General features: G+C 41.1%; 2 protein-coding genes across 2 annotated transcripts in view; one reads left to right on the forward strand and one right to left on the reverse strand.

The window, feature by feature from the left end:
• Positions 1-1,078: 1,078 nt before the first annotated feature.
• On the reverse strand, positions 1,079-16,084 carry LOC101852829 (leucine-rich repeat-containing protein 14). The gene is made up of 7 exons (XM_005092371.3): positions 15,970-16,084; positions 12,306-12,448; positions 11,014-11,275; positions 9,880-9,981; positions 8,731-8,913; positions 6,651-6,829; positions 1,079-3,918 (listed from the first exon to the last, which is right to left on the reverse strand). Exons 2-7 carry the CDS (start codon positions 12,417-12,419, stop codon positions 3,175-3,177), a joined length of 1,584 nt encoding a protein of 527 aa, XP_005092428.1. The 5' UTR covers positions 12,420-12,448; positions 15,970-16,084; the 3' UTR covers positions 1,079-3,174.
• A 44-nt stretch (positions 16,085-16,128) lies between these two features.
• LOC101853065 (28S ribosomal protein S7, mitochondrial) overlaps positions 16,129-26,156 on the forward strand; it is a 14,345-nt gene continuing 4,317 nt past the window's right edge. Inside the window, exons 1-5 of the mRNA XM_005092372.3 lie at positions 16,129-16,264; positions 21,558-21,728; positions 22,158-22,221; positions 23,430-23,600; positions 24,652-24,789. Coding sequence (XP_005092429.1) covers positions 16,158-16,264; positions 21,558-21,728; positions 22,158-22,221; positions 23,430-23,600; positions 24,652-24,789 — 651 coding nt within the window. The 5' untranslated portion in view covers positions 16,129-16,157. The remainder of the gene's footprint in view (positions 16,265-21,557; positions 21,729-22,157; positions 22,222-23,429; positions 23,601-24,651; positions 24,790-26,156) is intronic.

Consider the following 26,156-nt stretch of genomic DNA (forward strand, 5'->3'; position numbering starts at 1 on the left):
GTCGAACTAACATGGAGACCTCGCATCGGTGAGAGGGCTCGGTGCGTCAGAAAAGCTGTAGAGAGGAAGAGCCCGAAACAGCGACGCATTCTCTCCTGATGATCTCCATGCTAGAGTCCGGGATACGGAGCGTTCGACGGTGAGCAGTGCATACGGCTGTTTAGACTACGCAATAGGACATTCCCTGAAGAGGGCTGGGGATTTGTTCCTTCCTTCTCGGGTAGCAACAGTGAAGTCTCTCGCTCGACCTCAAAAGCCTCACCTGGTGAATCAGATGCAGTCTAAAGACTTTCGGGATCTCAAAGGCTTATCAAAGGACTTGAGAATCCTGGACGCACGAAGAGGATCTGATACGGAAGACACTTTTTTGTGGAACAATATCATGGAACTGCGAGTCACTAAAGAACAGCCAGATAAAGTCTTCTACAAGACGAGCCACTTTGACAGTTCATTCAAAACCCTGTCCCTCAAGAGACTGAAGAATAGTGTAAAGGACTGTGCACCTCAGAAACTGAACTCAGGACCAACAAACATTTCGAGAGAAAAATTCACTGATTTGTTTTCACTCTGTTCTGGTCCCTCACCAGTAATTAAACTGGAAGAGCACAAAGCTTTTTATCTTTCCTTACCCCATGAGTTATAGTTGGCTGTGAAGGTCTCCTTTGGGGCGAAGCTATTTTACTTTGTTCGCTAAGGTGTAACTCCAGCTTAAGTGTATAGCAGTCAAGTTATGACACAAAATGTATTTAATTTCACATTTTCTACTCTATTTCTGAGTTACTGCTTATTAGTCTTTGAAATATGTCATTGAATTTACATCTCTACAGCAAGATCATGTTCCCAATAAGCCTAAGTGGAGCTCTAACTCTAGCGGAAATGTTCCCTGAATTCTTTATTATTTGTTTTTGCAAATTTGAAAATTTAGTGAGCACATACTAGCTCAAGTTTTTTGTAGCTTGTTTTGTTTTTAGTAAAGTACTGCTTCCCATATTAAACAGGATAGTGTTTCACAAAAGAATAGTCCATAATGAAACGTTTGTTTAAGCAGTAGATAGTTGCAGTGATTATTTAATTTTAAGTTGATTTTTTTATCATGTTCAGTTGGCGTCTGCATATTTCGAGTTGTTGTTAACATTGTCATTTGTTACGGATAATACAGCCCGTGAATTTTAAACCAAATCGATCTTTCTTTGTATTTTTATTGTTATTTGGAAGTTACCATTTAGGCTTAAGCCACGCAATGAACGCATTATGCTTTAGAATACAAAAGCACGTACTAACGTATCCAACAATCTAATAACGTAAGCCACACATCGAGGCTTTCATTGACGTAGCACGTACTAGCGTATCGGACAAAAAGGTCATTTTCCCTTCAAAACCTACTAATCTCACAAAGATGCTTCTAGCCAATTGAAAAGTAGTTGGCCCACACACGTTATGTCAAAATATTAAGGGCAAGGTCAGCTATTTGACGCCACAATGGGATGGTGAAAATCGCTCTAATCTTTAAACGTCTCTCGTGCAAAACTAACAAAATGTGGCTTACGCTAGTACGTGTTTTGAGGGACGAATTGAACAGCTAGCCAACGATAGAGGGCATCAAGGAAAAAAGAATAGCAAAATTGGCTGTCCTCTTCCCATAGCATCACACACGCATGCACACACACACGAACGCGCACACACACACACACGCGCAATCAGTCCCAATGGTTCATCAAAAACGTACAAAGGTGTTCTCTGTACAGGCAGGTCAAACATTTTTTAAAAAGCATTATTTTCTACCCTAGCACTGCAAGCGAACTGGAAAAATCAAATTCCTTGAATACCTCAGCACTGCATATAGATTGGATTGGACAATCTATCTTTCATTCAGGTATAATAATATCAAAAGTACATGTACACCATTGATACTTTGCTGGTTTCAAAATCAACAAACTAAGTAAGAGGTAGAGTAACGTGACCCGGGCCCGGCTACTTCCGCATTCTCCCGTTTCCATGGCAGTTTTGGCTAAAATCTTCAGCGGTAATGGCGTCCCTTAACTAATTTCGGTTGTTTACTTCCGCTTCCTTTTCAAATCAAGTACGTTTTGGAAAGGCGGCACCATCAAATTGAAATTTCACCGAAAAAGTTTTTATTGTTTCTGAGGTAAGGTCGCGCTAACCTTCAATAATTGACATTATTTATGGCCCTTTCTTGCTTTCTACACTAACCCCAGCCTCATTGTTGCTAACATTTGTTGCTCAATCATGTTTCTTTGATGCCTGTTCATAACTGACCTAGTTGGGGGGGAAGGGGGGAGGGGTGGGTCGCACCCAGTACAGGAAAATTTCATCCTCCTACCCTGGCGCCACCATGAGTGACCACACCAAGAAAACACATCAAAGGTAGGCGGTATTTGGCATGTTTGAATGTTGTCTAACAGTTCTGTATCCACATTTTGTTTACTAACATATTATACCTACTGAATACTAACAGTTCAGTTTTTGGTGACTCTGGTCGCAACCAGGGCGAAATGGTCGCGTAACAGGCAGAGTGGTCGTGCCTGGCACTGGTGGTGGCCATGCCCTCGCCGAGTGGTTGCGCCCTTGCCGAAGTAGTTACATTATTATAAACAATTTTGTGAACACAATTAAGGACGAGAACCGCATTCTAACAGCAGAAATCGGAAGTTGATATCCCAAATTAATGGCGGACACAGTAGCGTTGTGATAGCTGCCGGCAGTAAGCGAAACAGGATATTTTAGTCCATGTGGTCGTGCCCTGGTACAGTTACTCTAGCACAAAAAGACAAAAGAATCGTATTGAACAAACCTTTCGATGTGAATTCTAAAAAAGACAAAAATAGATGAAAAAAAAATGTTTCAAAATGTCAATAGATTCAAAAGCACTTCATAACCAGGGGTGGTAAATATTCGATACATATTAAGTAAAACAGTAAGATTTCTACCTCTCCAAAGCTGCATTCAAATAGTTGGACTAGAAATACAGCACTCAGATTACAAACCCCATTCCCACCCGGCCAACGTGGCCAACCACATTGACACTATAGGAGAAGCTGTACGAGCCAACAAAAGAACTGAGCAGGATATGATAGATACCGGACTTCAAATGAGATGCAATTGAAAAGAAAAAGAAGGAGACAGACTAAGTAGTAGAACAGGACATTTTCCACTTCAGAAAAGAACAAGCTCTACTTTGTTTGGCCGGGTATGTAACAGATCATCAGCCTCAAGGAGGGAGGCCACAGTAGCTTTAAATAATTCCAACTCCTCCGACGAAGCCTCATCCGTGTGACATTCATAAGGGTATGAGAGTTGTAGCACTTTGAGCTTTTTTAGTTTGGCTACACCCTTTGTCAAAGTCAAAACTGTACTGGTGGTCCACGTGTTGCCTGCCAGGCTGAGAAACAGCAGGTTCTGGAAGCCAGAGAAATGAATGGTCAGGCTCATTACAATTTCATCGGTGAAGCGACAGTTTTCCAGTTCTAGAACTTTCACACAGGAGGAAATATTTGCAAGGATGCGGCCCAGAGAAACGTAGCACGGCGTCAGGCTGTTCTCACTGAGGTCCAGTTCTTCTAGAGACAGCGTGTGAGGGCAGGTGGCCAACGCACCCACATCAGCTGGGGTGAGTCCACATGCAGCTAGGCACAGCTGTTGTAGCGGGTGAGAAATGCCGCTCAGTATCGTGGCCAGCTGGTTCTTCAACCGGTTGTTGCTGAGGTCGAGTCTGCGCAGATGGACCAGAGGGGCGAACACCTGCTGTAAGATGAGAGCCGAGGAGGCCTGGTAGAGGTTCAGGTGATTGCACGACAGGTCCAGGGCGGTCAGCTGGGTCAGAGACTGAAGGGTTGGAGCCATCAACAGTAAATGACTGTTCTCTAGCGAGTTGTACTTCAGCTGCAGACCTCGGATCTCCTGAGGACAGATAGCAAAGTATGGGTGATTGGCGGGTGCTCTGAATCAGATGTGGTTGGCTCCTTATGTCTTATCAAACATATATCATCCTGAATCTCCTTCTTCTTTTCTTTGTATATAATTCTCTACTTAGTAAAAACTTTGATCTTTGGCACCTACTTGTGTTACAAGTGCCATAAATTTTTTTACTAAAACTAAAAGACAGCAAAGTTATACAGTATCCGTCATGCATGTAATGTAACGGCCTTTTCTTTATTAAAGCTGACTGGGCTTGCTCTTAAGTAAATAGCAACTTAGCAATCCATAGAGACCACAATTATTGTTATTCAAAAGAGCTTATATATAATTAAGCCCCCATCGACACAAATCAAATCATAAGGAACGTCATCTGCTTCAAATCTGTCGGTCAGAGCCAACCTGGACTGAGTGGGATACCACATTCCAGCAGACTGGTGGATACTCAGCTAAAAAAAAAAAACAACCTTTCCTCACTTAACCCTCGTCCTGCGGGGGACGGGTTTATGTCGCCCGATAAGCCTTTTTCGACACCTCGCCTGCGTTCTGGTCCCGAGTCAGTCTAGCCCCTGACTCAGCGCACGCGCACCATCTTACGTGAAATTTGGGTCCCGAGTCGGATCCCCATTCACGCAGGTCAAGTGTGTGCGTGTCAGTCTGCTTGAGTTTTTGTGCGTTTGTGGCCTTCTTCTAGAACCGCCCGCATTGGTTCGTAATCGAGGCATACGTCTCATTCAAAACACGCCAAGTTGGTAGCTCTAGATGTTCGTCCAATGAAATTATAGAAGAAATTGACCCACTTAGACATGAGGAGCTCGAAAGGATAGTCAGGAAACAAGACTTCCATTTTTCTATACAAAATCTTTCAAATTGAGCTTGATTTTGTATGAAATGATACTACCTGATAAAAAATAAGCTTGTTTGATAGTTTTGAATACCATTGTGCAGGTACAAAGAACAATTTGAGTGCAAAACATTCCGAAATTGACCTATATTATCCCTCAGGTCATTCATAACAACAAGAGCGTCTAGAAAGGTTATTCGAATGGGCGTAACTACTTATAATGTCTCATCAGCTTATGAGAGGGGGTTATTCATGTGTTTGCAACACTTTATAAATAGAAAGGTACGAAAGATAGAGCATTATTTTCATCATCGATTAACACACTCCCACCGTATTCATGGCAAAAACACATGTTTCCTGGCGCGTGCACTGTACACCAACAGTGCACACTGAGTGACCCCGGCGGCCTGCCCGGAACGTCCGACGTAATCGGTTGCTGATAAGATTAAATTCGCGTCGACGACCGCGACTGCAGCGTACGCAGATTCAACTATAATTGACTATAAAGCAAACCCAGCAGTTTAAAAATGCTTGCAAATAGCCCCAGTGGTTTAAACAGGAGATCGACAAGCTAGTTCTTTGTGGTTCGTGTATATTTACCACTTTTAGTGCGAATGAACGGGTTATTTGTCCAACGGACTGAACAACTGAAAGTAAGGAACTTCCATGCAGTTCGTTGTTGTTTCTCGTACGCGAAGCACGGCACGGCGAGTTTGTGTCGAAGTTTATTGAAACTCGATAATTTTTGTGAAGATTTAAGTGATAGTGAAGTACCAGATAGATAACTTCATAAATCAAAATGTGAATTCGCCTAGCAGTGATGAAGATGATTGAGAAAGTGACATTAGCTAGATCTAGACCAACATCGTCTCTCCATCGTGAATCTGACTCGTCAGCGAGTACGCAGCCTGGTCCGGCTGGGAATGATGATAGATCTAGATCTAGCCCCAGTACTAAACTCTAGTTCAAATCAGCCCTCAAAGTGGAGAAGATATATAATGTACCCAGACCTGGGACATCTATTGACAGATCTAGATCTAGTCCTAGAACTAGCAACACTGACAATGAAAACACTTCTCAGCCTGTCAACGTGGAAGATCTAGATCTAGATTTTTTTTTTTTTTTTCGTTTTCAAAATTAATTGTCACTTACATTTTTATGCTACTTCACCGTACACACTCATGCTTCATTCTCCTACACACAAACACACACTGCCACAACCATTTTGTGTAAGTCTATTAGATTTCTGCTTTGTCACATCACTTCCTTTTCTTTTTTCAACATTTTTTTCAGGGGCAAATTTGTCCCAACTTTCTATCCCATACATTTTTTGTTGTTCATTCTTCACACAATGTGTTTATTGTGTCTGTTGAACCAATATCTTACTAAATAGCACAGAAAATTTCGAAGAAATAGCATTTCATTTCAATTTTTTATGAATTTTCAAAAAGTGGGGGAAATTGGGGGTCCTCTGGGGCTTGGAGGCAAATCGGGGCGTGGTGCTCAGTGAGTTAAAACTTGTCACAAAAACCTCAACCTTCTCACAACCAACACGCCTTCCCACTCTTCATAAATTTTGGAGAATTTTTCTGAGACAACTCAGTTCATAAGAGAAATCAGTCCAGAACTATAGAAATCCTAACTTTGCAGTACTTGAAGGCTACTGACAAAGAGCTGGGGATTTCAAACGGTACTGGGGGTGGAAGGTTCACATAAAGGAGGAAAGTAGAAAGGGAAGCTGTCACACCAAAAAGTCAGCAGGATAACCCTATGATCCCCGATAGTTGACATTTGACCTTTGAGCCACACACAGTGACTGTCACAGTGCGAGGGCATGAGAGGGTTATATTTGATTTTTAACCAATGATCCTACCTCTGGGCGCAGCTGTTTGAGCAAGAGTAGAACTCGTTCACCTCCTAAACACGTAATGCTGAGTCGTTCCACAACCAGACGAAATCTTGTCTCAGGAAAAGCGGACACAGTGAGCGCTTTACAGAGTTCTGAGTGGCACGACTCGGACGTCACAAACGCATCCAGTTTGATCTCAACAGCTGAGAATGAGAAGAGCAAGAGGAATTAGTATAATTACAAAATTTTGAATAACGCAAAAGTAACGCCTTATGGAATATGAGCATTGTAGAAAATATTCCTTTATCAATAGTACTGAAAATAATACAGGTATGTTATGTAAGGGATATATACGTGAACTGAAAGTGAGATAGATTTCAAATCAAGGAAAAGTTTATGATTCAGGACACAATGAAAGCTCTACAGGAAAGCAGGTTAAAAATGTATTTAATATGATGGAAAGGTTTGTTTGTGTGTTTTAGTAGAGGTTTTACGGTGCTCCCAACTGCATAAGGTTATATGAGCACCAAGGGGTGGATGTCAACAGAAAAGTCCTTACAGGGAATCAGACTTACTCTGCTCATCTCTCTAGCTTTAACAGCACAAAGTCTGCTTTGACTATCAAGGCACCCCGGAAATAGTGGGTCACAAGAGTGTGACAAACATACAAAAGAAGTAGAGGAAAATGATGATAATAAGGATTACGAAAGAAAAAGCAGCAGTTCCCTGTTGTAGTTCAGGCACAGTTATGAGAATGACATTGTTGGATCAGCCCATTTACAATTCTACTGTGCATTAGAATGAGAAATGTCTGCCCTTTGGGAATGGCTTAAAGACATTTCAGTCAGTGGCACTGCCCCGGGGGGTAGGGAGGGTTTTGAGACAAAAAGATTTATATATCAAAATAGAGTAAAATGTTGAAAAAGCTAACTATTAAAAATAAATGACTATTTGTACACCACAGCCACAAAAAAACCCAACTACATCAAAACAGTACAAAATGACTGGTTACAGCATGTTTTGTGACAAACTATTCCAAACCCAATTAAAAGTCCCATTTGCCTTGCCATTTCAAGAAAAAAAAGCCAAAGTTTAAATGTTTGAGACAACACAATTTTTCACAAACCCTTTAATTTGACTTAAGGTAAGTAAGCTATTCCAATACACAATTCCATAGGCAATACAATTCCATACGCAACCCAACTTGAAAGCAGTTAAACTTAAAATTTCTCTCTCAAGGATACCTACATGCTTGCAGTAAGTTCAAAGTTTATAACCCTTTAAACCCTAGCCACAAGGTACCGGTAGCACATAATATTGCCGATATGCCTAGCCACCGGTACAACAACGTGAGCAAGACAGACCCTATTCCCTATCCCCGCCCGTCTCAGACATAACGCGCATGGATAACAGTGTTTACTGCACAGGACGTTGTCGATTATTTTGAAAATCTTTCTAAATTAAAAGCTGGTAATAACAAGGACTAATGGAATGTGATTCTGACGATGATACAAATGTGAGGGTGTGATATAGCAATGAATCACCCACGAGCTCAGGCAGAGGGGCATGGTAGCCTCAGGAAGTCAGGGCTCAAAGGGTTAATGTAGACCATTCCTATCAGGATCACGATCATCCATTGTACTAGACACCTCTAAACAATAAACTTACACAAAATGCACCTAAATCTCACTGCATGGGTACGATTTTTGTTTTGCTTGTCCCCAAAACCAGAGTCCAATACATAAAAAAAAAAATTCACTCCTTACAAGTCTTCTGTGGGCTAACCCCACAAACAAATGATTTTACAAAAGTTGTTTATTAGAATCTTTTCTCTCCACACGCATTACTGGTTTGCTCAAAACAGAGCATGAACATACAGTCGAACCTGTTCTGACGACCATCTGTTCCAGACAACCACCTGCATAAATGACCACTTCTCACTTTCCCTTTGTGTTTGTTCTATATTGTAGTGACACTGTCCGAGAGGATCACCTGTCTAAGACGATCTCTTTTACCCAATAAAATGGGTGGTCGCCCACGACAGGTTCCACTGTAAATGGGAAAAGTAAGACTAAGAGACCAAAACTAGGCAACAAGCTCTTACAAATGTTCTCCGGTAAACAGTTCTGAAAGTATGTGTCCAACGGGCTGTGTGAGTCTGGGGTAGAGCCATGGCACTCCTGGGCAAGGTGAAGAGCCTGGTTGTACAGAGTTATCATGTTGTTCCTGCGTCGCTCATTATGAGCCAGCATGCAGTGGGAGCACAGGTAATAGAGGATCACCTCCGCTGAAAAAAAAAATTTTTAAATAGTAGAGCTGATGTTTTTAACTTATTATGTTGTGAGTAGTCAGAATAAAACATGGCCACTAAAAAAGAAAAGAATCGCCTCTGCTAAAAAAACAAGAAGAGTAAATGACTGGCTAAAAAGTCTTCAAATGTGTGGTGAAAAGTCAGAATGAGGCACAGCTGTAAAAAAAAATAATAATGCAGCACAGCTATCCTTGTAGTAGAGCTTAACTTAGCACCACTTTTTTTCATATCACACATATCAAAAAGTATTTATTTTCACATTAAAAAATCCAAGGGCCACATAAAAATGTCAAATCTGTAACTGATAAATGAAATCTCAAAGAGATTTTCAAAGCTCTGTTTTTGCCAAACTGAGTCTCATATAAAAAAAACCTCAGGACAAAAAAATCTTCCAGCAGCTTTGCTCAATCCTTTGACGGTTTTTTATGTGTTCACCTATGTGACAAATAATTCTTTTCTTTATCTGTGCTGGCCGAGAGCGAATGACTTGAAAAGGAAGGTCAGGGACCAGGTTAATATTTCTATCAATTTAAAAAAAATAAACTGGTGACTTGCATGTAGCCTACCAATGCCGAAAAGAGTGGCAATAATAACTGAACTATTTGAGCATGGCTGATACTTACAAGACCTGAGGACAACTTCACAACAAACAACCCTTTGAGATTAAAAGGTGGAGGTACACAACTGAAACTACATTAACATGAAACTCTTCAGTATGAGATATATCCAAAAAATGCAAAACAAAAGAATGGGAATATAAGAAATTAAATAAAACGAACAACTCCTCACAAAGTAAAAAGATCTAATGAAGGATATTTCAGTCTATATAAATCTCCTCATCTCTTTCACATCACAAGCTGACAAAATGGAGAGCATGGACAGACAAGTATTGAGTTCTATTAGTACTACGCACTATATGATTAGTCAAGACAAATATGGTACCAGTAGGAAATCCTGTGATGTCTAGGTGTCGTATCTTGGTGGATGATACTTGCCGCAAACACTCCAGGAATGTGTGTGCCAGAGCTGTAGTGTATCGTAAACCTGCGAATTAAAAAGAGAACATAAAAATTGGCATGAGAATGTGACTAATGACTCTTTTCCATACTTTATTTGCACAAAAGAGTAAAATAAGACATTAATATGAAACTCATAATTTTTAATAATGCCAAAAATAAGCCTGTGCACTCTGAACCCACTTTCACAGTACAACCATCTATTTTTATCTCCAAATGTTACCACATTATGACCATCTCTGAAACACAACCAAGGCCATTTCAGTAAGGGTTTGACCATAAAAAGCTCGTAGACTCAGTTCACTAATTTGAAATTTGATAACATCCCAAGTCAACAACATGCTTCATATACAAGTACAGCGCACAACAAATTTGAATACATTTTTCATCTCATCATCATGTGCCCGACCTGCGACAAACATCGGTAATCATGGTGCTCCATTCATTCCTTTGCTCAAATTCTCTTAAAAAAGCTATATTGCCCTGATCTTGCCCCGTCACCATACATATATTTATATACAGAAAAACAATACAGTACAAGAGCAGTATTGCATACAGGCGTATCTAAAAGGCCGCCAAAAATGACTTACGTCTGTATGCAATACTGCCCGTGAGTAGAGAAACAAGGTTGCATAATGGGCTAAATCAACAATGTCAAACCCAGATAAATCTGTATATCGATTCAGTCATTCAAAAATTCAAAAGGAACTATCGCACGTGCAAAACTACTCTACATTGTGAATACCTGTCAAAGGCCAGTATCATTCACAAGAATGGGGAAGGGGGAGGGGGGGGGGGGGGGAGGGGGTTAGACTTGTACAGGGTTTCTTCTGCTTCAAGAACCTGGTCTGAAACTGTGGATCATCACTCATTTCTCTACTCTGATGTTCTAAAAATAGTACTACAGTTCACTGGTCTTTTCTCGTCATCCATCTGTTCAAGTTCACTAAGCAATAATCTATTCTTGGTCTACCTCTGTCTCTTTTGCCTTTTATTTTTCCAGAGAGAGCAGGTTTTACTTTACAGTATTTACTGATAACCATGTTCACACAAGGCTTACCTTGCCTCACCAAATCAGACTGATACACCGGCCGATAGAGAGGCAGAAGTGAAGTGAAAACACTGGGCACCAGTCGAGACAGCACAAGACTCTGCAGAGACCAGCGAGACATTAGAGCCTGTATTGACCTGTCGTGGTTTCCTTTCAAAGCAGCTTCCATCATGTGCACACGCAAGATGGATGGCACACAATCTATTGCTGCCCTGGTCATGGCTGCATCCTTCACAACATACGAGCAGCATATTTCCAGAAGTGAGGAAGTCTGAGGAATAATCATAAATGCATTCAGAAGAGATGCATCGGTAATGAGTGCAGGTGTATTTTGATTAAATTAGGCCCACAGCCTCCAAGACTTAGTGATCACATAATAAACAGAAATCGAGAACATTGAAGTTCATAGATTTTCTTAACAATTCACAATTCACAGAGGAAGCAGTGTTTCCGACATTAGATAATGAAATATTTTCTTAAATACATGTCATGTTCACTGAAGGAACAACACTAAAAGATTACTAAATAAAAGAAAAAAAAACAAGACATGAAGCTCAAGCAAAAGCAAAAACCTACACTCCTGCGACATAATAAAAGACAACAAACACAAGTTCCAACTACTATATGTTAATAAATATAGTACGTTTAAGTAAGAAGTCTTGCTCATTAGAGAGTTAAAGCATTATATTATAAAAAGCATTTAAATAGATGACCAAACCTAACCAAGGTGTATTGACCTTAGTTGAAGAGATTGATACATTGCAGGATCTAAGCAATCTGTGTAGCAACAACAAAAGCGTCAGAAAATTATTATTAGAAAATTCATATGTAAAAGCAAATATTTTCCTCCTAACATGAGTGGATTCAAATATTGTTTCTTTCCTTTGTAACAATAATTAAGGTTCCCTACTGATAATAATAACAATAATAATAAATAGCATTTGTATAGCGCATATCCCCACTCGAAAGCAAGCTCTATGCGCTTTACACTATATTATTACCCCCAGCAGACCATAGAACACTCAGAAACATTCTCAGCTTCCCCGGAAGCATACAGAGCAAGCAGCTGGTTAAGCGCTCAAACACTAACAAACTGACAAGATCTTTCACTGTCTATAGCTGGGTACCCATTCTCACCTGGCTCAAGAGGGGGAAATTCGTGTAAAGTGCCTTTCCCAAGGACACAACATCGGGCCCGCGGCTCAAACCCCCGAACCCACAACCTCACAATTCCGAGTCCGGTAGCCTAACCACTGAGTATTAATTAGATAAATAATTGAAAAATGAAAAGCATTACTTACAGACGTCCGGTTTTGTTCGCAGCTAGGTGGAGCATCAAGGTCCAGTGGAAATAAAGATCCTTTGTAGTGGTCATACCAAAGACACTGGCTACCTTGCATGGGAGCCCCTGCCATTTCTAGGCTGACATAAATCTCCTCTCAGACTGTTGAGTAAATTTTACAGAATGCCATATGATCACATTCAATTGAATTATAAATACAGTAGTCTCCGCCTAAGATCCCACCGCTTACGATCCCGGTTCGCTTAATAAGATCCCGCTGTTTTAAGAAAACAGAATTTTTACTATACAAAAGTCACCCCTAAGATCCCGCTCTGATTCACTCTGAAGGTCCACATTCGGCTAAGATCCCGCATTTCAGATCATAATTTGCGGAACAAAAACCCGGGCGGGACAGCCGATCAACCAAGAGTGAAAAGTTGAGATCAATAAACAGTCCGTCGCATCAAAGATCAGCCACTATCGTGAATATGATCACGCCGGGGTGTGAACTGACCGACACGTTTGTTTTCCCCACGCATCGCACTCACACCTGAGCTCTCCCCCTAAACTTACATCATACCTCCATGAGTGGGTAGGGCCTCCATGTTCCCTCCAGGCGGGATCACATCGAACCGTGAACTCTTCCTTGACCATTGGAGCAGTTGTCTCTACTCCCGAATTTGCGAGACAGACTGAATTTTAATTGGTGGCTTCACAGCGTAATGGGGGTGTAACGATAAAGGTGGTTTGGGGAGCGGGGGGGGGGGGGGGGGGACACTCGATCAGAGATGGAAAGCGATACATTTTTGACAGGTAAAGGGGAGGGGCAACTGGATAAGCGTAGATCTTGAGACTCATGATAGGATAATAAGTGAAAATGGCACGCCTCATCCCACTATGCACTGTGATAGGTCATCAAGGTTAACCACTCTTTGCTCGCCATATGCCATAAACCCACCAAGCAGTCACGTCAGTTCATTTCAGAGTGGAAGGAGACCATTTTACCGATTGTGAGCCTTAATATGGGTCACTGTAGATTCGTCCCTGGGTTCGTCGGTTAAGATCCTGGTTTGTCTAAGATCCCACATTTCCTTGCTCCCGAGCACCGGGATCTTAGGCGGAGACTACTGTATATAAATATTTCTTTTTACTTGAAGCATATAAAAAATTTTAAGCTTAACAAAGCAATCTTGTAATATGATGAATGCAAATCCAGCTTCAAAATAAAATAAAAGATTCTTTAAGTTGATTAAAATACAATTAAGTCTTACTTAATTTGTAAGACAGAATTTGCATGCTGAGAACAAAACTTAAATTCCAGAATATACAGAGCTCTATTTCTTGACAAAATAAAATGATGACAAGATTTGGAAGGACTTCCATAACAAGCTACCACCTTAACAAACACAATAATAGAAGAGACCTAACCCTAACACTGACCCAATCTCTAACCCTATCCTTACCCTTACCTAAAACCCTAACCATCTATTCTACCGTGACATAGAGCATAAGTGGTCATTCGTTAAGGAATTCCTTCTCGAGATGTTCTAATTCATTAAAATTTACTCAATTTACTGACTTGATAAAAGTTTCAGGTTTGAAAATCAAAACCATATTTCAGAGTATGAATTTTGCAAAACAAATTCAAGACAGAAGTTAAGACAGGGGTGCCTAAACTTTTTTCCCTCGAAAAAAAACAAAACATTTTTGACGATTTTACCAAAAATATTAGGACAATTATGATACACATGCAAGATTGATTATACATTTAGGAGGTGGCTATTTGCAATGGAAGCTCTCCAGTCACTGTAGACCCACCCACTCCTGATTTTTTCTAGGGTGCTCATCGGATCTGTGAATAACAGGGCATGTTTATACGATTCCATACTGATCCATTCCAGCGCCTCTGTTATTGCCTTAACCTCCATTGCCATGCTCGATGTAGTGCACTCGTAGGCTCCAGTCTGTTCTTTAATTATCTTCCCGTCAACTCAAGAACTGAACGCCCACCCAGCTTTCTGGCCACGCCTAACTGATCCGTCGGTGAAGACGACAACATCACCCATCACTGAATTTCCCTCAAGGATGGTCACTATTTTCGCATTAGTTGCATTTGCTGGCCACTCGCGACACTCTCGACCTAAACCTGAAACGCGGACGAGTAACGCATGCGCAAAAGCCATGTTGACGTTCTGTCTGTAAGAATATGTCTAAAATTTTAGGGTGTAAAATTGAAGATCAGCAGACCACCTGCTGGGAATACTTTTTTGGCACCAAAAACTGTCGCAAAAGAGGGCTAGCTAGATCTATGGTGATCTTGTTGTTCCGTTCGTTAAAGTCTACCTCCCATTTGTTTACATTCAGAGAAGAAATCCGGAAGTCTTAATTACCAAATCTAAGGCCACACAAAGAACAGGGATGAAACCTAACTGCAAAACGTAAATTTGGTAAAATTCAGGGGCCCCCCCCTCCATGTAAAATTAGGTAACGGGGCGGGGCCTCTTGGGGCCCAAACCGGTGAATAATAATTGGGGGTGGGAGCTGCCGAAAAAGGGCCATTCTTTGCTTAAATTTTGATTTTCTCTTCAACGATTACCTGGCAATTCAGGGTCTCTGGCATTCAGCTTTGGACTTTAACAATCTAGATCTAGAATCTAGATATTATTTTTGCGAAGTGACTATTTCTCAGAACACTCGGAAAAATAAACTTGAACTTTATTTCTCAGAACGGTTTCCGTTCTCGAGTTTTGTTGGTTATTTGCATAGAGTTACATCTATGGTTATTTCGAGAGTTCGGCGTCATCTTTCATTCTGCCATTCTGGGAAGAAACATATTTGGGGGGGCATCAAATTCAATTTCTAGAGCTAGAGATTTTTAGTTGTCTGAATATTCAGATACTTCAATTGTAGTTGGGGCAACGTTCCTGGACTATACTTCATTTGAAAATACCTTCAAAGGTACTGCGAGAAAACAAGACTGGTCGACTTTGGCAGTAACCTATTTTGCATCTAGTCTAATCACCCCTAAAGCAAAAACTACATCACAAAAAAATCCCTCTACGCCCCCCCACCCCTCCCCCGATCACAACGTACACACACAGGCACACTACACATTCATATAGATCTAGATCTATACACAAACACACACCACACACGGGCCACTCCATTCGCAAATAACTAGAAAAACTCGATAACGGAAACCGTTCGGAGAAATAGAGTTCAACTCTATTTTCCCGAAAGTTCGGAGAAATAGAGCCGGCCTTATTTTTGTGACATAAGCGGGGGGGGGGGGAGTAGATCTATATCTAGATCTAGATCTAGATCTAGATTAGTGGTGATCTCTGCTGCTAATGTTCAAAGAGGCCATTTAGGGGGGAGGATTGGACAAAATTTGATACGCCAAAGATAATCTATAAAATTGCGTTTTTATATAATGATGGGAAATCCAGTAAGACCAGTAAATCAGATGTAATCATCATCAAATTGGGTGATTGGTAGTGAAGTAGAAGGTAAGTGTAGATCCCCTGCCCTCCCTAGAAGACAAGAAGAAGAGTTAGATAATTATTTCAGAACTGGACGCTGGGAAACAGCGCTGCAATGAGATTGGCGTGACCTGGAAGAGTATGAGAGAGGAGAAATAAAAACAACTAAAAACGAGCAGAATAGTATTGCAGGGGACCCACCAGAGGAAATAAATGTCCATCTACTGACCACCCTGAGAAATAGAGAGAGGCCCTTGTTGTTGATTGTTGTCCTGTTCTGGATCTCTGCCTCTGTGAAATTTCGTTTCGACCACGATTCATGACTTTACTTCCGCTGCTAAGCTCGCATAAACAGGAAGTTTTCTTTTTTTAAAAACACACCATCGAAGATGGCTGCGTCCTTGTCGACTGTCAAGGGACTCTGTGCCACTGCGAGTAAAGTGCTTGCTGCAACGCAATGTAGTAATTTATTTGCTGACCACATTGCTAAAATCAGGTATTGTTAAATTGTTGTTTCCTCATTCTTAATACCTTTGAAGTGCTGTAACTTAATTACAGAATGCACCAGTAGATTTCTATCAGTCCGCACACAAATAAACAGGCCAAAATGCTGAACTTGCCTTGATTGATTTGTTGGGGCTCTCTCTTTGGAAATTGCCTTCCCGTTTGTTTATCATGATAAGAAACCGAAGTGATAACTAAGGACTCAAATGGCCATGTAGCCTAAGTGAACCCTACCACATTAGCCTAATCACTAGCCAGTAATATTTTTCTGCCTTTTTTGTATTAACTCTTATCCTGCGTCTGTGCCCAGATGCGTGGCGTATCTTATCAGCAACCGATTACGTCGGACTCGCCGGGCAGGCCGCCGGGGTCACTCAGTGTGTACTGTTGGTGTACAGCGCGCGCGCCGGGAAACGTGTGTTTTCGCCATGAATACCGCGGGAGTGTGTTAACTGATGATGAAAATAACGCTCTATCCTTCATAGCATTTTATTTATAAAGTGTTACAAACACATGAATAACCCCCTCTCACAAGCTGATAAGACATTACGAGTAGTTACGCCCATTTGAATAACCTTTCTGGACGCTCTTGTTGTTATGAATGACCTGAGGTTCGAAAAGGGATAATTTAGGTCAATTTCCGAATGTTTTACACTCAAATTGTTCTTTGTACCTGCACAAGGGTATTCAAAACTATTAAACAAGCTCATCTTTTATCAGGTAGTATCATTTCATACAAAATCAAGCTCATTTGAAATATTTTGTATAGAAAAATGGAAGTCTTGTTTCCTGACTATCCTTTCGAGCTCCTCACGTCTAAGTGGGTCAATTTCTTCTATAATTTCATTGGACGAACATCTAGAGCTATCAACTTGGCATGTTTTGAATGAGACGTATGCCTCGATTACGAACCAACGCTGGTGGTTCTAGAAGAAGGCCACAAACGCACACAAACTCAAGCAGACTGACGCACACACACTTGACCTGCATGAATGGGGATCCGACTCGGGACCCGAATAACACGTAAGAGGATGCGCGTGCGCTGAGCCAGGAGCTACACTGACTCGGGACCAGAACGCAGGCGAGGTGCCGAAATAGGCTTATCGGGCTACATAAACCCGGCTCCCGCAGGATGAGGGTTAAAAATTTGGCGGCCACCTCTATTCTCACCCCGGGTGAGAATAGCGCAGGCGAGTCTTTTGGCTATTCTCACCCGGTGGGCGTTCACCGTTATAGCCTAGGCCAACCAGTGAAGTGTTCACCCTGAACCATAGAATTCTACACTGTGATAACAGAATTATAGAATTCTGGGTAAGATTGAAGAATACCGGACCAGCGGACTGACTTTGCCTATGTCTCAACCTTACGAATTCATAATTTTCCCGATTTTAATCTCTCAATGGAGAATCTCGGACCGGTAGATCTAGGCCTATTCATTAAAATTTTGTCTGAACCCCCCTCCCCCCTCCTCCATCCCAACCACCAGCCCCACCTACCTCACTTTCTCGCGCAATAATGTACGAGTGGTCCGGTATTCTTCAATCTTCACGAATTCTGTGCTGTGAACAAACGTTCTAGATCTATTACTACTGTTAGTGTTAGCCTAAAAGCGTGCAATTTTGTCTGTGGGCAGTGGAGAGAGACAAAGAGAGAGAGGAGTAGCGCGAGAACTTCCGGGCAAAACAAAATGGCGACCCACGTAGTTCGGCTCGATAGCCGTAGCATCTTTGTAGACAACCAAATTAATTTAGTTTTCTTGTTTAAAATCATTTTTTAACTTTGTTTTGGTCAATTTGATCGTCCACACCGATAGACAGTATTCAGAAAGAGACAGAGAGAGAGGGGAGGAGTAGATCTTGCGAGAACTTCCGGGCAAAATAAAATGGCGACCCGCGTAGTTCGGCTCGATTCGAAAAGTGAAATAGCCATAGCATCTTTGAAGACGATGAAATTAGCTTACTTTTGTGCTATAACGTAATTTTTTCTTGGCTTTTATCAATTTGATCATCCACACCGATAGACAGTATTCCAAAAGGAGGAAAAACAGGTCTTGTTTCACACCGGGTGAGAATAGCCTACCCTGGCAAGTCTCACCCGGGATGAGAGGTAGATCGTATTTCTATTCTCACCCCGGGTGAGAATAGCCACTTCCTAAAAATTTATTTTTGCCGGATTGAACTTCGTGGACGGTGGACCCACCGTGTTTATGTCAAGCGCCATTTGCCGATCAGCGCAATCTTAAGATGGCGCAGAACCATATGACGATCCGCAGAAAGCGCTGCCATCTCGAGATGGGCGCGACGCTCCATCACACACAAACAAACGATTTGCAAAGTTCACAAACAAAACTCGGCAAAATTGCAAAATCGTTTGTTTGTTTGTGTGTGTGTATGTTGTTTTAGCGTGTGTATGTGTGGTGTGAAGTGACTTTTATCTATCTTGGGTACCTCTCTCTCCCCCCTCTCTCTCTCTCTTTCCCTCTCTCTCTCTCTCTCTCTCTCTCTCTCTCTCTCTCTCTCTCTCTCTCTCCCTCTCTCTCTCTCTCTCTCTCTCTCTTTCTTCGCCACTCTCGCCTCTATGTGTGTATATATATAATAATTTGTTGTATGTGTTTGTGTGTGTTTCCAAGCGATCGGCAGATGGCGCAATTCTTGTCTTGCTTGCTTTGCACAATCTTAAGATCACGCAGCTCTATTCATTTTCAGAAATAATCTGTAGATGATGCGCCCATCTCGAGATGGCCGCGCTTTGTGTGGATCATTTGACGTTTACATGACATGAAGCTACAGCGAGCACCTAGCACATTGCTGGATTGGCCCAAATATGGATTAGATGACATATTTCCGCCATCTATTTTTGTTATCTTCCGGGGCTTCCCTTGCCAGTTGACTAGATCTCACCAGAGACAATGTACGTAAACGTACTCTGTCTCTGATCTCTCCGTGGTAGGCCCGCTTTGTGTGTAGTGTCAGTGTGTGTGTGCATGGGCGCGCTTGTATGTGTGTGTGCGTGCACACAGGCTTGTGTGTGTGTGTGTGTACAAACTTTGAGAAGGTTAATTTATGGAACGAGAATTGCTGATGTTGTATAAAAGATTATAACACAAATGAATTAAATTGATATAACAAAAAAAACAAAGACAGCGAGATCCAGTCAACAGTTACTGGCGAGGGAAACCCAAGAGTATTGGAGGAAGCCCCGGCAGATGACAAAAATAGATGGTGTAAATACGTCATCAATATTTGGGCCAATCACAGAGGTGTGCTAGGTGCTCGCTGCAGCTTCATGTGTTTACATGTGTATTAGGCTAATGTGCACTAGCCATTTAACAGTGGGGGGTTTCAAGGGGGGCACCCCCTGGCAAAAATAATTATTTTTAAAAAGCACACAATCACGTTTAGGCTACCTGGCAAATTATCTGTTACAAAATGGCTGCCAATGGTCGCGAACGGGAAGGCAATTTCCAAAGAACACCATATGGACAATTTGGTTGATACTGAGTGATGATTGATAACGTTCGGATGACTTGATTCAAGTTTGATGGCCTACAAACTGTAACTACATCATCAACTTTACTTCTCATATGTTACTATTGCAGTGTCAGTGTACTACTAGATTAGATCTAGATTTAACTACAGTAGTATTCACCTAAGATGCCGGTGCTCGGGAGCAAGGAAATGCGGGATCTTAGACAAACCGGGATCTTAACCGACGAACCCTGGGAAGAATCTGTGGTGACCCATGCTAAGGCTCACAATCTCTAAAATGATCTGACGAGATCGCTTGGTGGGTTTATGATGTATGGCGAGCAAAGAGGGGTTAACCTTGATGACCTATCACCGTGCATAGTGGAATGAGACGTTCCATTTTCACTTATTATCCTATCATGAGTCTCAAGATATACGCTTATCCAGTTGCCCCTCCCCCTTACCTGTTGAAAATTTATAGCTTTCCATCTCTGACCGAGTCCCCCCAACAACACCTTTGTCGTTACACACCATTACGTTGTGAACACACCAATTAAAATTCAGTCTATGTCGCAAATTCGGGAGTAGAGACAACTTCTGCAATGGTCAGGGAAGAGTTCACAGTTCAATGTGATCCCGCCTGGAGCGAATGTAGAGGCCCTACCCACCCAGCGAGTGGTGTAAGTTTAGGGGTAGAGCTCAGGTGTGAGTGCAATGTTCGGGGAAAACAAACGTGTCGGTCAGTTCACACCCTGGTGTGATCCCGTCTGGGGTAAACATTGTATCGCTTCATCGAGTTTTACAACGTGTATCTGATCACATTTACGATAGTGGCTGATCTTTGAAGCGACGGACAGTTTATTGATCTCAACTTTTCATTCTTGGTTGATCGGCTGTCCTGCTGGGGTTTTTGTTCCACAATTTATGATCTGAAATGCGGGATCTTAGCCGAATGTAGACCTTCAGAGTGAATCAGAGCGGGATGCCCGGATCTTAGGGGTGACTTTTGTATAATAAAAATTTTTTTTTCTTAAAACAGCGGGATCTTAAGCGAACCGGGATCGTAAGCGGTGGGATGTTAGGCGGAGACTACTGTACTAGTATTCACTAACTCTCTTGACCTGACTTGTGAGGAAGGTTTTGTTGAAACAGGGAAGTACGTTATGGCTTTTAGCTTCATTTGCCTTAGGAATTGATGACAAACCATCCAAACTATTTACCCCCCTGGAGGACAGTAGCCTGTAGTTGCGGAGTTGCACATGACAGTGTCTACTGGATCGACTAACCACTGACTGGAGTGATGAACGCACTACTGACTCTGCCGTGGTAAAAAAAAAGACTCTGCCGTGGTACCATGCATTTCTATCAGGTGTACACAAAATGTCCTAACAACAGATTATGATATGGCTGAAAACTAGAATCTAGGTTATAAATGCTCAAGCTTTTTTTCAGTTTTTGAATGGCCGAGATCGACCCTGAAATAGTGGGTGTGTGTTGTTACTTAATTAAAGTATTATGAAATGGAAACTTGGTAAAATCCAAAGGAGTCTTTACAAAAATGCACAATATTGTCAATGGTTATAAGTTCTGCCCGTGAAGCGATTTAAACAAAACGAAGACGCTTTGAAACTGTATCGTTTTCTGTCAAGTGCTTTTCTGCACTGATGTTTTTTTACCTCTGAGGATGGGTAACCTCTCTATAGCAAAGTATAGACCCATGAAACTGCTCCGTATGGGAGCTTGGATTTGAAATAACTCAGTTGTGTGTAGAACAACATTAAACTTTACAAAGCAAATAATCAAATTTCTTCTTCACAGTGTACAGCCTGTTCGGCAGTCTATGTACAACCCCAAGTATGTGGAACCGATCATCGACAAAGCAACCCTGGAAAAGGGCCTCGATCCAGATGACCTTCGCAGACACCGGCCAATCAAAGCCCCTACGACGGATATCTCCATATCGCCACTGTTCTATGACCCTGAGATCTTGTTAGTTCTTGTTTACTACATTTCCCGGTTTATGATACAATGAAAAGATTTTGAATTTATGTGCTCACACTGTTATTATCTGCAAGATCAAGCTTTAAAATTGTTTTGCCTTTTTAATGAAGGACCATGAAAGAACTGTAGAAATCAACAATTTTATAATGGCAGCATTTCTGTTAACTTTTGGAAGCTTTTTTGTGCATTCAGTGTGGCTTTGGAAAGGAGTCACCAAGAAAATAATTTATTGATATTTGTAAGAGAATATCCTTACTTTCATGAATTTCTTTTAACAAATTCTTCAAAAATATATTGACTGTTCTACTTTTCAAAATTTTGTCTTTGAAAATAGCTGTTCCCTACTTTTTAATTCTTCGATCTTTTGTACACATATGATTTTTTATGGGTTTTTTTATCATGTTTGTTTCATTCCAGGAAATTTACAAATATGATGATGAAGGCAGGAAACAAAGAACGTGTGAGAGAAGTCATGCGAAAAGTAAGAGATGAATTTTGTTGTTTGAACAGAATATATTCTTTTCTACCAACTGACATGCAATTTGCAGGCTACAGCTATGTTATGTACCAGAAACTAGATTTTCTAAGTAGCTATATGCCAAATTTATCTGTTTCATATCAAAAACGTCTGTGTCTCCTAAGAATTTTGAAACCATTCTTTTTACCTCTTAGTAAATTTTAAAGAAATTGGCAACTGTTTTGATACAATTAAATATTTCCAAGTTTGCCAACTGATTGTTACCCCAGGTTTGGTAGATCATAATAAAACAGTACCAAGTGCACCAAACATCTACACAGAGTATAATCACTAAAAACATAGACATGGAGCTGAATTTTTTTCAAGACTATGAGATCATTGCAGATCAGTGTTTGATTGCCTCAAACTTGATGATTTGTCGTTATACCTATACTGTAGTGTACAGAGGCTCTATACTACTATACTGTAGTGTACTGTGTGGGTGGTTGGTGGGTGCTCTGGTATGGTTTGCTCCTTCTTTCCTATCAAACGTCGATCGTCCTGATCTCTTCTCTTTCTTTTTTGTGTTTGTTTCTCGCTTGTAACACCTCTAATCTTCGGCACTTATATGACCTTATTGTGTTGCAAGTGCCGTAAAACTCTAACTAAAACTTTTAAAAAACTAGTGTACTGTGTACTGAGTGCTCTCTGTGTTGGGGGTCATATTTCAGAGTTTTGCAAGATGAATGCAAAATTAGTCCAAGCCAATTACTCTATTCTAATAGAAAGTGAACTGATCTTTCTGTTGGTGCCGTTTTGTTGCCCATATTTTACAAGTAGGCCTATTTCATGTAACAAATGATCTCTGAAAACTTTTACACTATTTATAATTGCTTTTCTTTACACGTCAAAGGCCAAAAAATATACCACTGGAAACCCCTTTCAAGACTGTATAGTTCTCCACTAATGAAAAAGCGGTATTTCCTCGAAACATTTGAATGCGTGGGTGTCGGTTTTTTTACTGGCCGATCTTGCATTCCAACAGTGAGGGGCTTCACTTTCCATGGCGAGTTTATCCATACTGAGTGAGAGTAAAGTGTAGGTAAGCAGTTGACACAGAGGGTTAGACAGATAGATGTGCCCCCCCCCCCCCCCCCTACTGTTAATCTGTGAAAGGACTACTGTAACTGATGCAAAAAAAAATGTTCCTTTATTTTCTTCTTTCAAACCAGCTTTTTGAGAATTTGAAGCACATGCAGGTTGAGAAATACAACAAAGCCACATCTGAGAGTGAAAAGGCAGAAATTGAATGCAACCCTGTTGTCATATTCAAGCAAGGGGTGGAGAACTGCAAACCGCTGCTGCTAGTCACGAGAGTAGTGAAGGGTGGAGTGGCATACAGAGTAAGTGGCGAGTAAAGTTACCAAAAATGTCTGTGGTGTTGGTTTAATGCGTCTTTCATTCTTTCCCTAATAGTGTTCTTTGTTTATTTTGTACTACTTTATGATAGTGCCAAGATGGTTGTAAAGGACAGCTAAAATTACATAAAGTGTTTGTAGAGTTGGTCCAAATGCAACTCTAATATTTTCCTGTATGGTCTTCTTTGTTTTATTTTGTACTTTTATTTATGCTTCTCTTTGATAGTGTCAAGATGGGAGTAGGTGAGAGTTTAAATTAGTAAAAACAATTTTCAATTTTGGTTCTATAATCTCTCATTCTTTCCTCTTTTAGTCTTTTTTATATTTTTAAATAATTTATGCAACTCTATGATTGTGCCAAGATGAGAGAAGTTGACAAAAAAAATTACAATAAGTTTTCTTGTGTCAGTTCAATACATCTTTCATTCTTTCCTCTGTAGTCTTCTTTGTTTTATTCCGTACTCATTCATGCTGCTCTGTGATAGTGCCAAGATAAAGGTGACAGTCTTGTTGTCACATATAACTTAATTTAAGAAGAGTCATGCCTATCTCGCTGTTTTGCCTCCTGGTGGGGTCAGTTTGATTTGAATATGAAGATCAATGTACTGAGTAGTTTGATCAGCCATTCTCAGCTTTCGTCGGGGTAAGAGGTAAAGTAAATACTCATGTTCACTCAGTCCGCATTTCTACTTCCCCTTTGTAATTTAAAAAAAATTGCTATTGCTATGAGTTGAGCATCAAAGAACTTGCTGTTTATGATGTACATTGTGTTAACCTACTGATTTTAAATATATAATGTTACCTGCTACATAAAGTTAACCACTTTTTCACAATTAATGGCTACCGTGTACTCTGAGGTTGAATGAATGCCAGAGTTGTGCTGCTTTTTACTGTCGTCCATTTTAATTTTAATATATGTCGGTTATTCTCTCCAGAACTAATGCTACTTATAGTGTTGTTGTTTTTTTTAAAGTGTTAACTCATTCTTGGTCCAGAGAAGAATCCTTTGCTTAACACGTTTGTTTGTCCTTCTCAGGTTCCAGTATGTGCTAGGCCGAATGAGCAGCGTTTCCGAGCCATGAAGTGGATCATTGAAAGCTGCCGCGATAAGGAACGTCGCATTCCCATGGAACAGAAACTGGCATGGGAGATCATGGATGCTTACAACAACCAGGTAGGTTGGGTTTTTTTTACAGTACTGTTGTAGATATCACAGTGGGATAGGGTAAAGAGAAAAGACCCCCCCCCAAAATGTGATTACAAGAGACAATTTGGAAAATTTACAACAGAGGAGCTGAATGTCATCTTCTAACCGCTGATATTTAAGGAGAATGTGAAAAATAAGAAACCGGTTACAGGCGACTTGGAGCAGTGTTAGTGCAGGACCGGCAGCCAAAACGGCAAACCATATACTTCAAGCGTGCCCAATGCATAAAGCACTCACTAGGCAGGGAGCCGCAAACTCTAGATTGGGGACTCTTATGGCCTAGAGGTTAAAGTGTTCGCCTCTCATTCAATAGGTCCTGGGTTTGAATCCGGATAGTGACGGAAAATGTTAGACATTTCTCACCCTTTCCTGCTCTATCAATGTTCTGTAATCTTTCGCCTCCACTTTCAGCCTTCACCACCTTTGCCCCTTCCTCTGGGCTCCTTAGCTCTTTCTACTGCTTCTCCTTGGCTCCTTCTTACTGGTGTCTTTAAGCCACACCCCTGATCTTATGGTAGGCAAGATCTACACCTGGCCTTCTCGGGCAAGGGCGAAAAATCTCGGAGGTCCTGTGTGCAGTTGCGCACGTTAAAGACCACTTGGTGGTCCCAAATCGATGAGAGTAGGCTTCGGCCGACACTCAAACAAAATTCAAAATTTCCTACCAACTGAAAATGTTTGGTGTGTCCCCCGCACTCACATGACCGCATGCAGTTGCTAGCGCCGTTAATAAACACTTACAAAAAAACACAAAAAATATATATATATATGTGTGTACTAGGGACCAAACCCAAAGAGATCGTCGCATATCTGACTCCATTCGGCAAGCTGCCGCCCTCCAGAGGAGGCCAGCCACAGAAGGAAAAGAAGAAGAGCCCCAATTTCTGCATCAGCCTTCGCACTAGAGACTGGGATGTATTTAAATTTAAAGATGATGAGAAGAAGAGAAACTAATCTTATGGTTAAATTGGTTGGGGGGGGGGGGGGGGGGTAATATATGTCGAAGATTACATGTGTTACCAGAGAGTAACGTACAAAGAAAATAAAGGGGGAGGGAGGGGAGGGGTGATAAGGAGGTTAGATGTTTCATAGGAAAGAAGGAGAAAACCAGACAAATAAAGTAAGACTAAATCATATGTAAAGATATTTACTAAAATACGTAAGCCATAAACAAACGAACAAAAATAAGAAAATAACAAATTAAAAATCTTACCAGCCTATAAAAATTATCAGTAAGCTGTCATTCAGGCATTTTTCACCCTTGTAAATCTGTCAAATAATTCATACTTCGTCCCCATAACGCACCTCTTTTTTAAAGCTGCAACCCCCCTCCC

The sequence above is a fragment of the Aplysia californica genome, unplaced genomic scaffold (assembly GCF_000002075.1).
Source record: "Aplysia californica isolate F4 #8 unplaced genomic scaffold, AplCal3.0 scaffold00045, whole genome shotgun sequence".
Taxonomy (NCBI): domain Eukaryota; kingdom Metazoa; phylum Mollusca; class Gastropoda; order Aplysiida; family Aplysiidae; genus Aplysia; species Aplysia californica.

Excerpts from the sequence above, each read along its gene's own strand:
- LOC101852829 (XM_005092371.3), bottom strand. The coding sequence starts at position 12,419 with ATGGCAGGGGCTCCCATGCAAGGTAGCCAGTGTCTTTGGTATGACCAC. Across the intron at positions 11,276-12,305 it reads GCGAACAAAACCGGACGTCT|ACTTCCTCACTTCTGGAAAT; the intron begins GTAAGTAATGCT and ends ATTATTCCTCAG. Across the intron at positions 8,914-9,879 it reads CATCACAGGATTTCCTACTG|CGGAGGTGATCCTCTATTAC; the intron begins GTACCATATTTG and ends TTTTTTTTTCAG.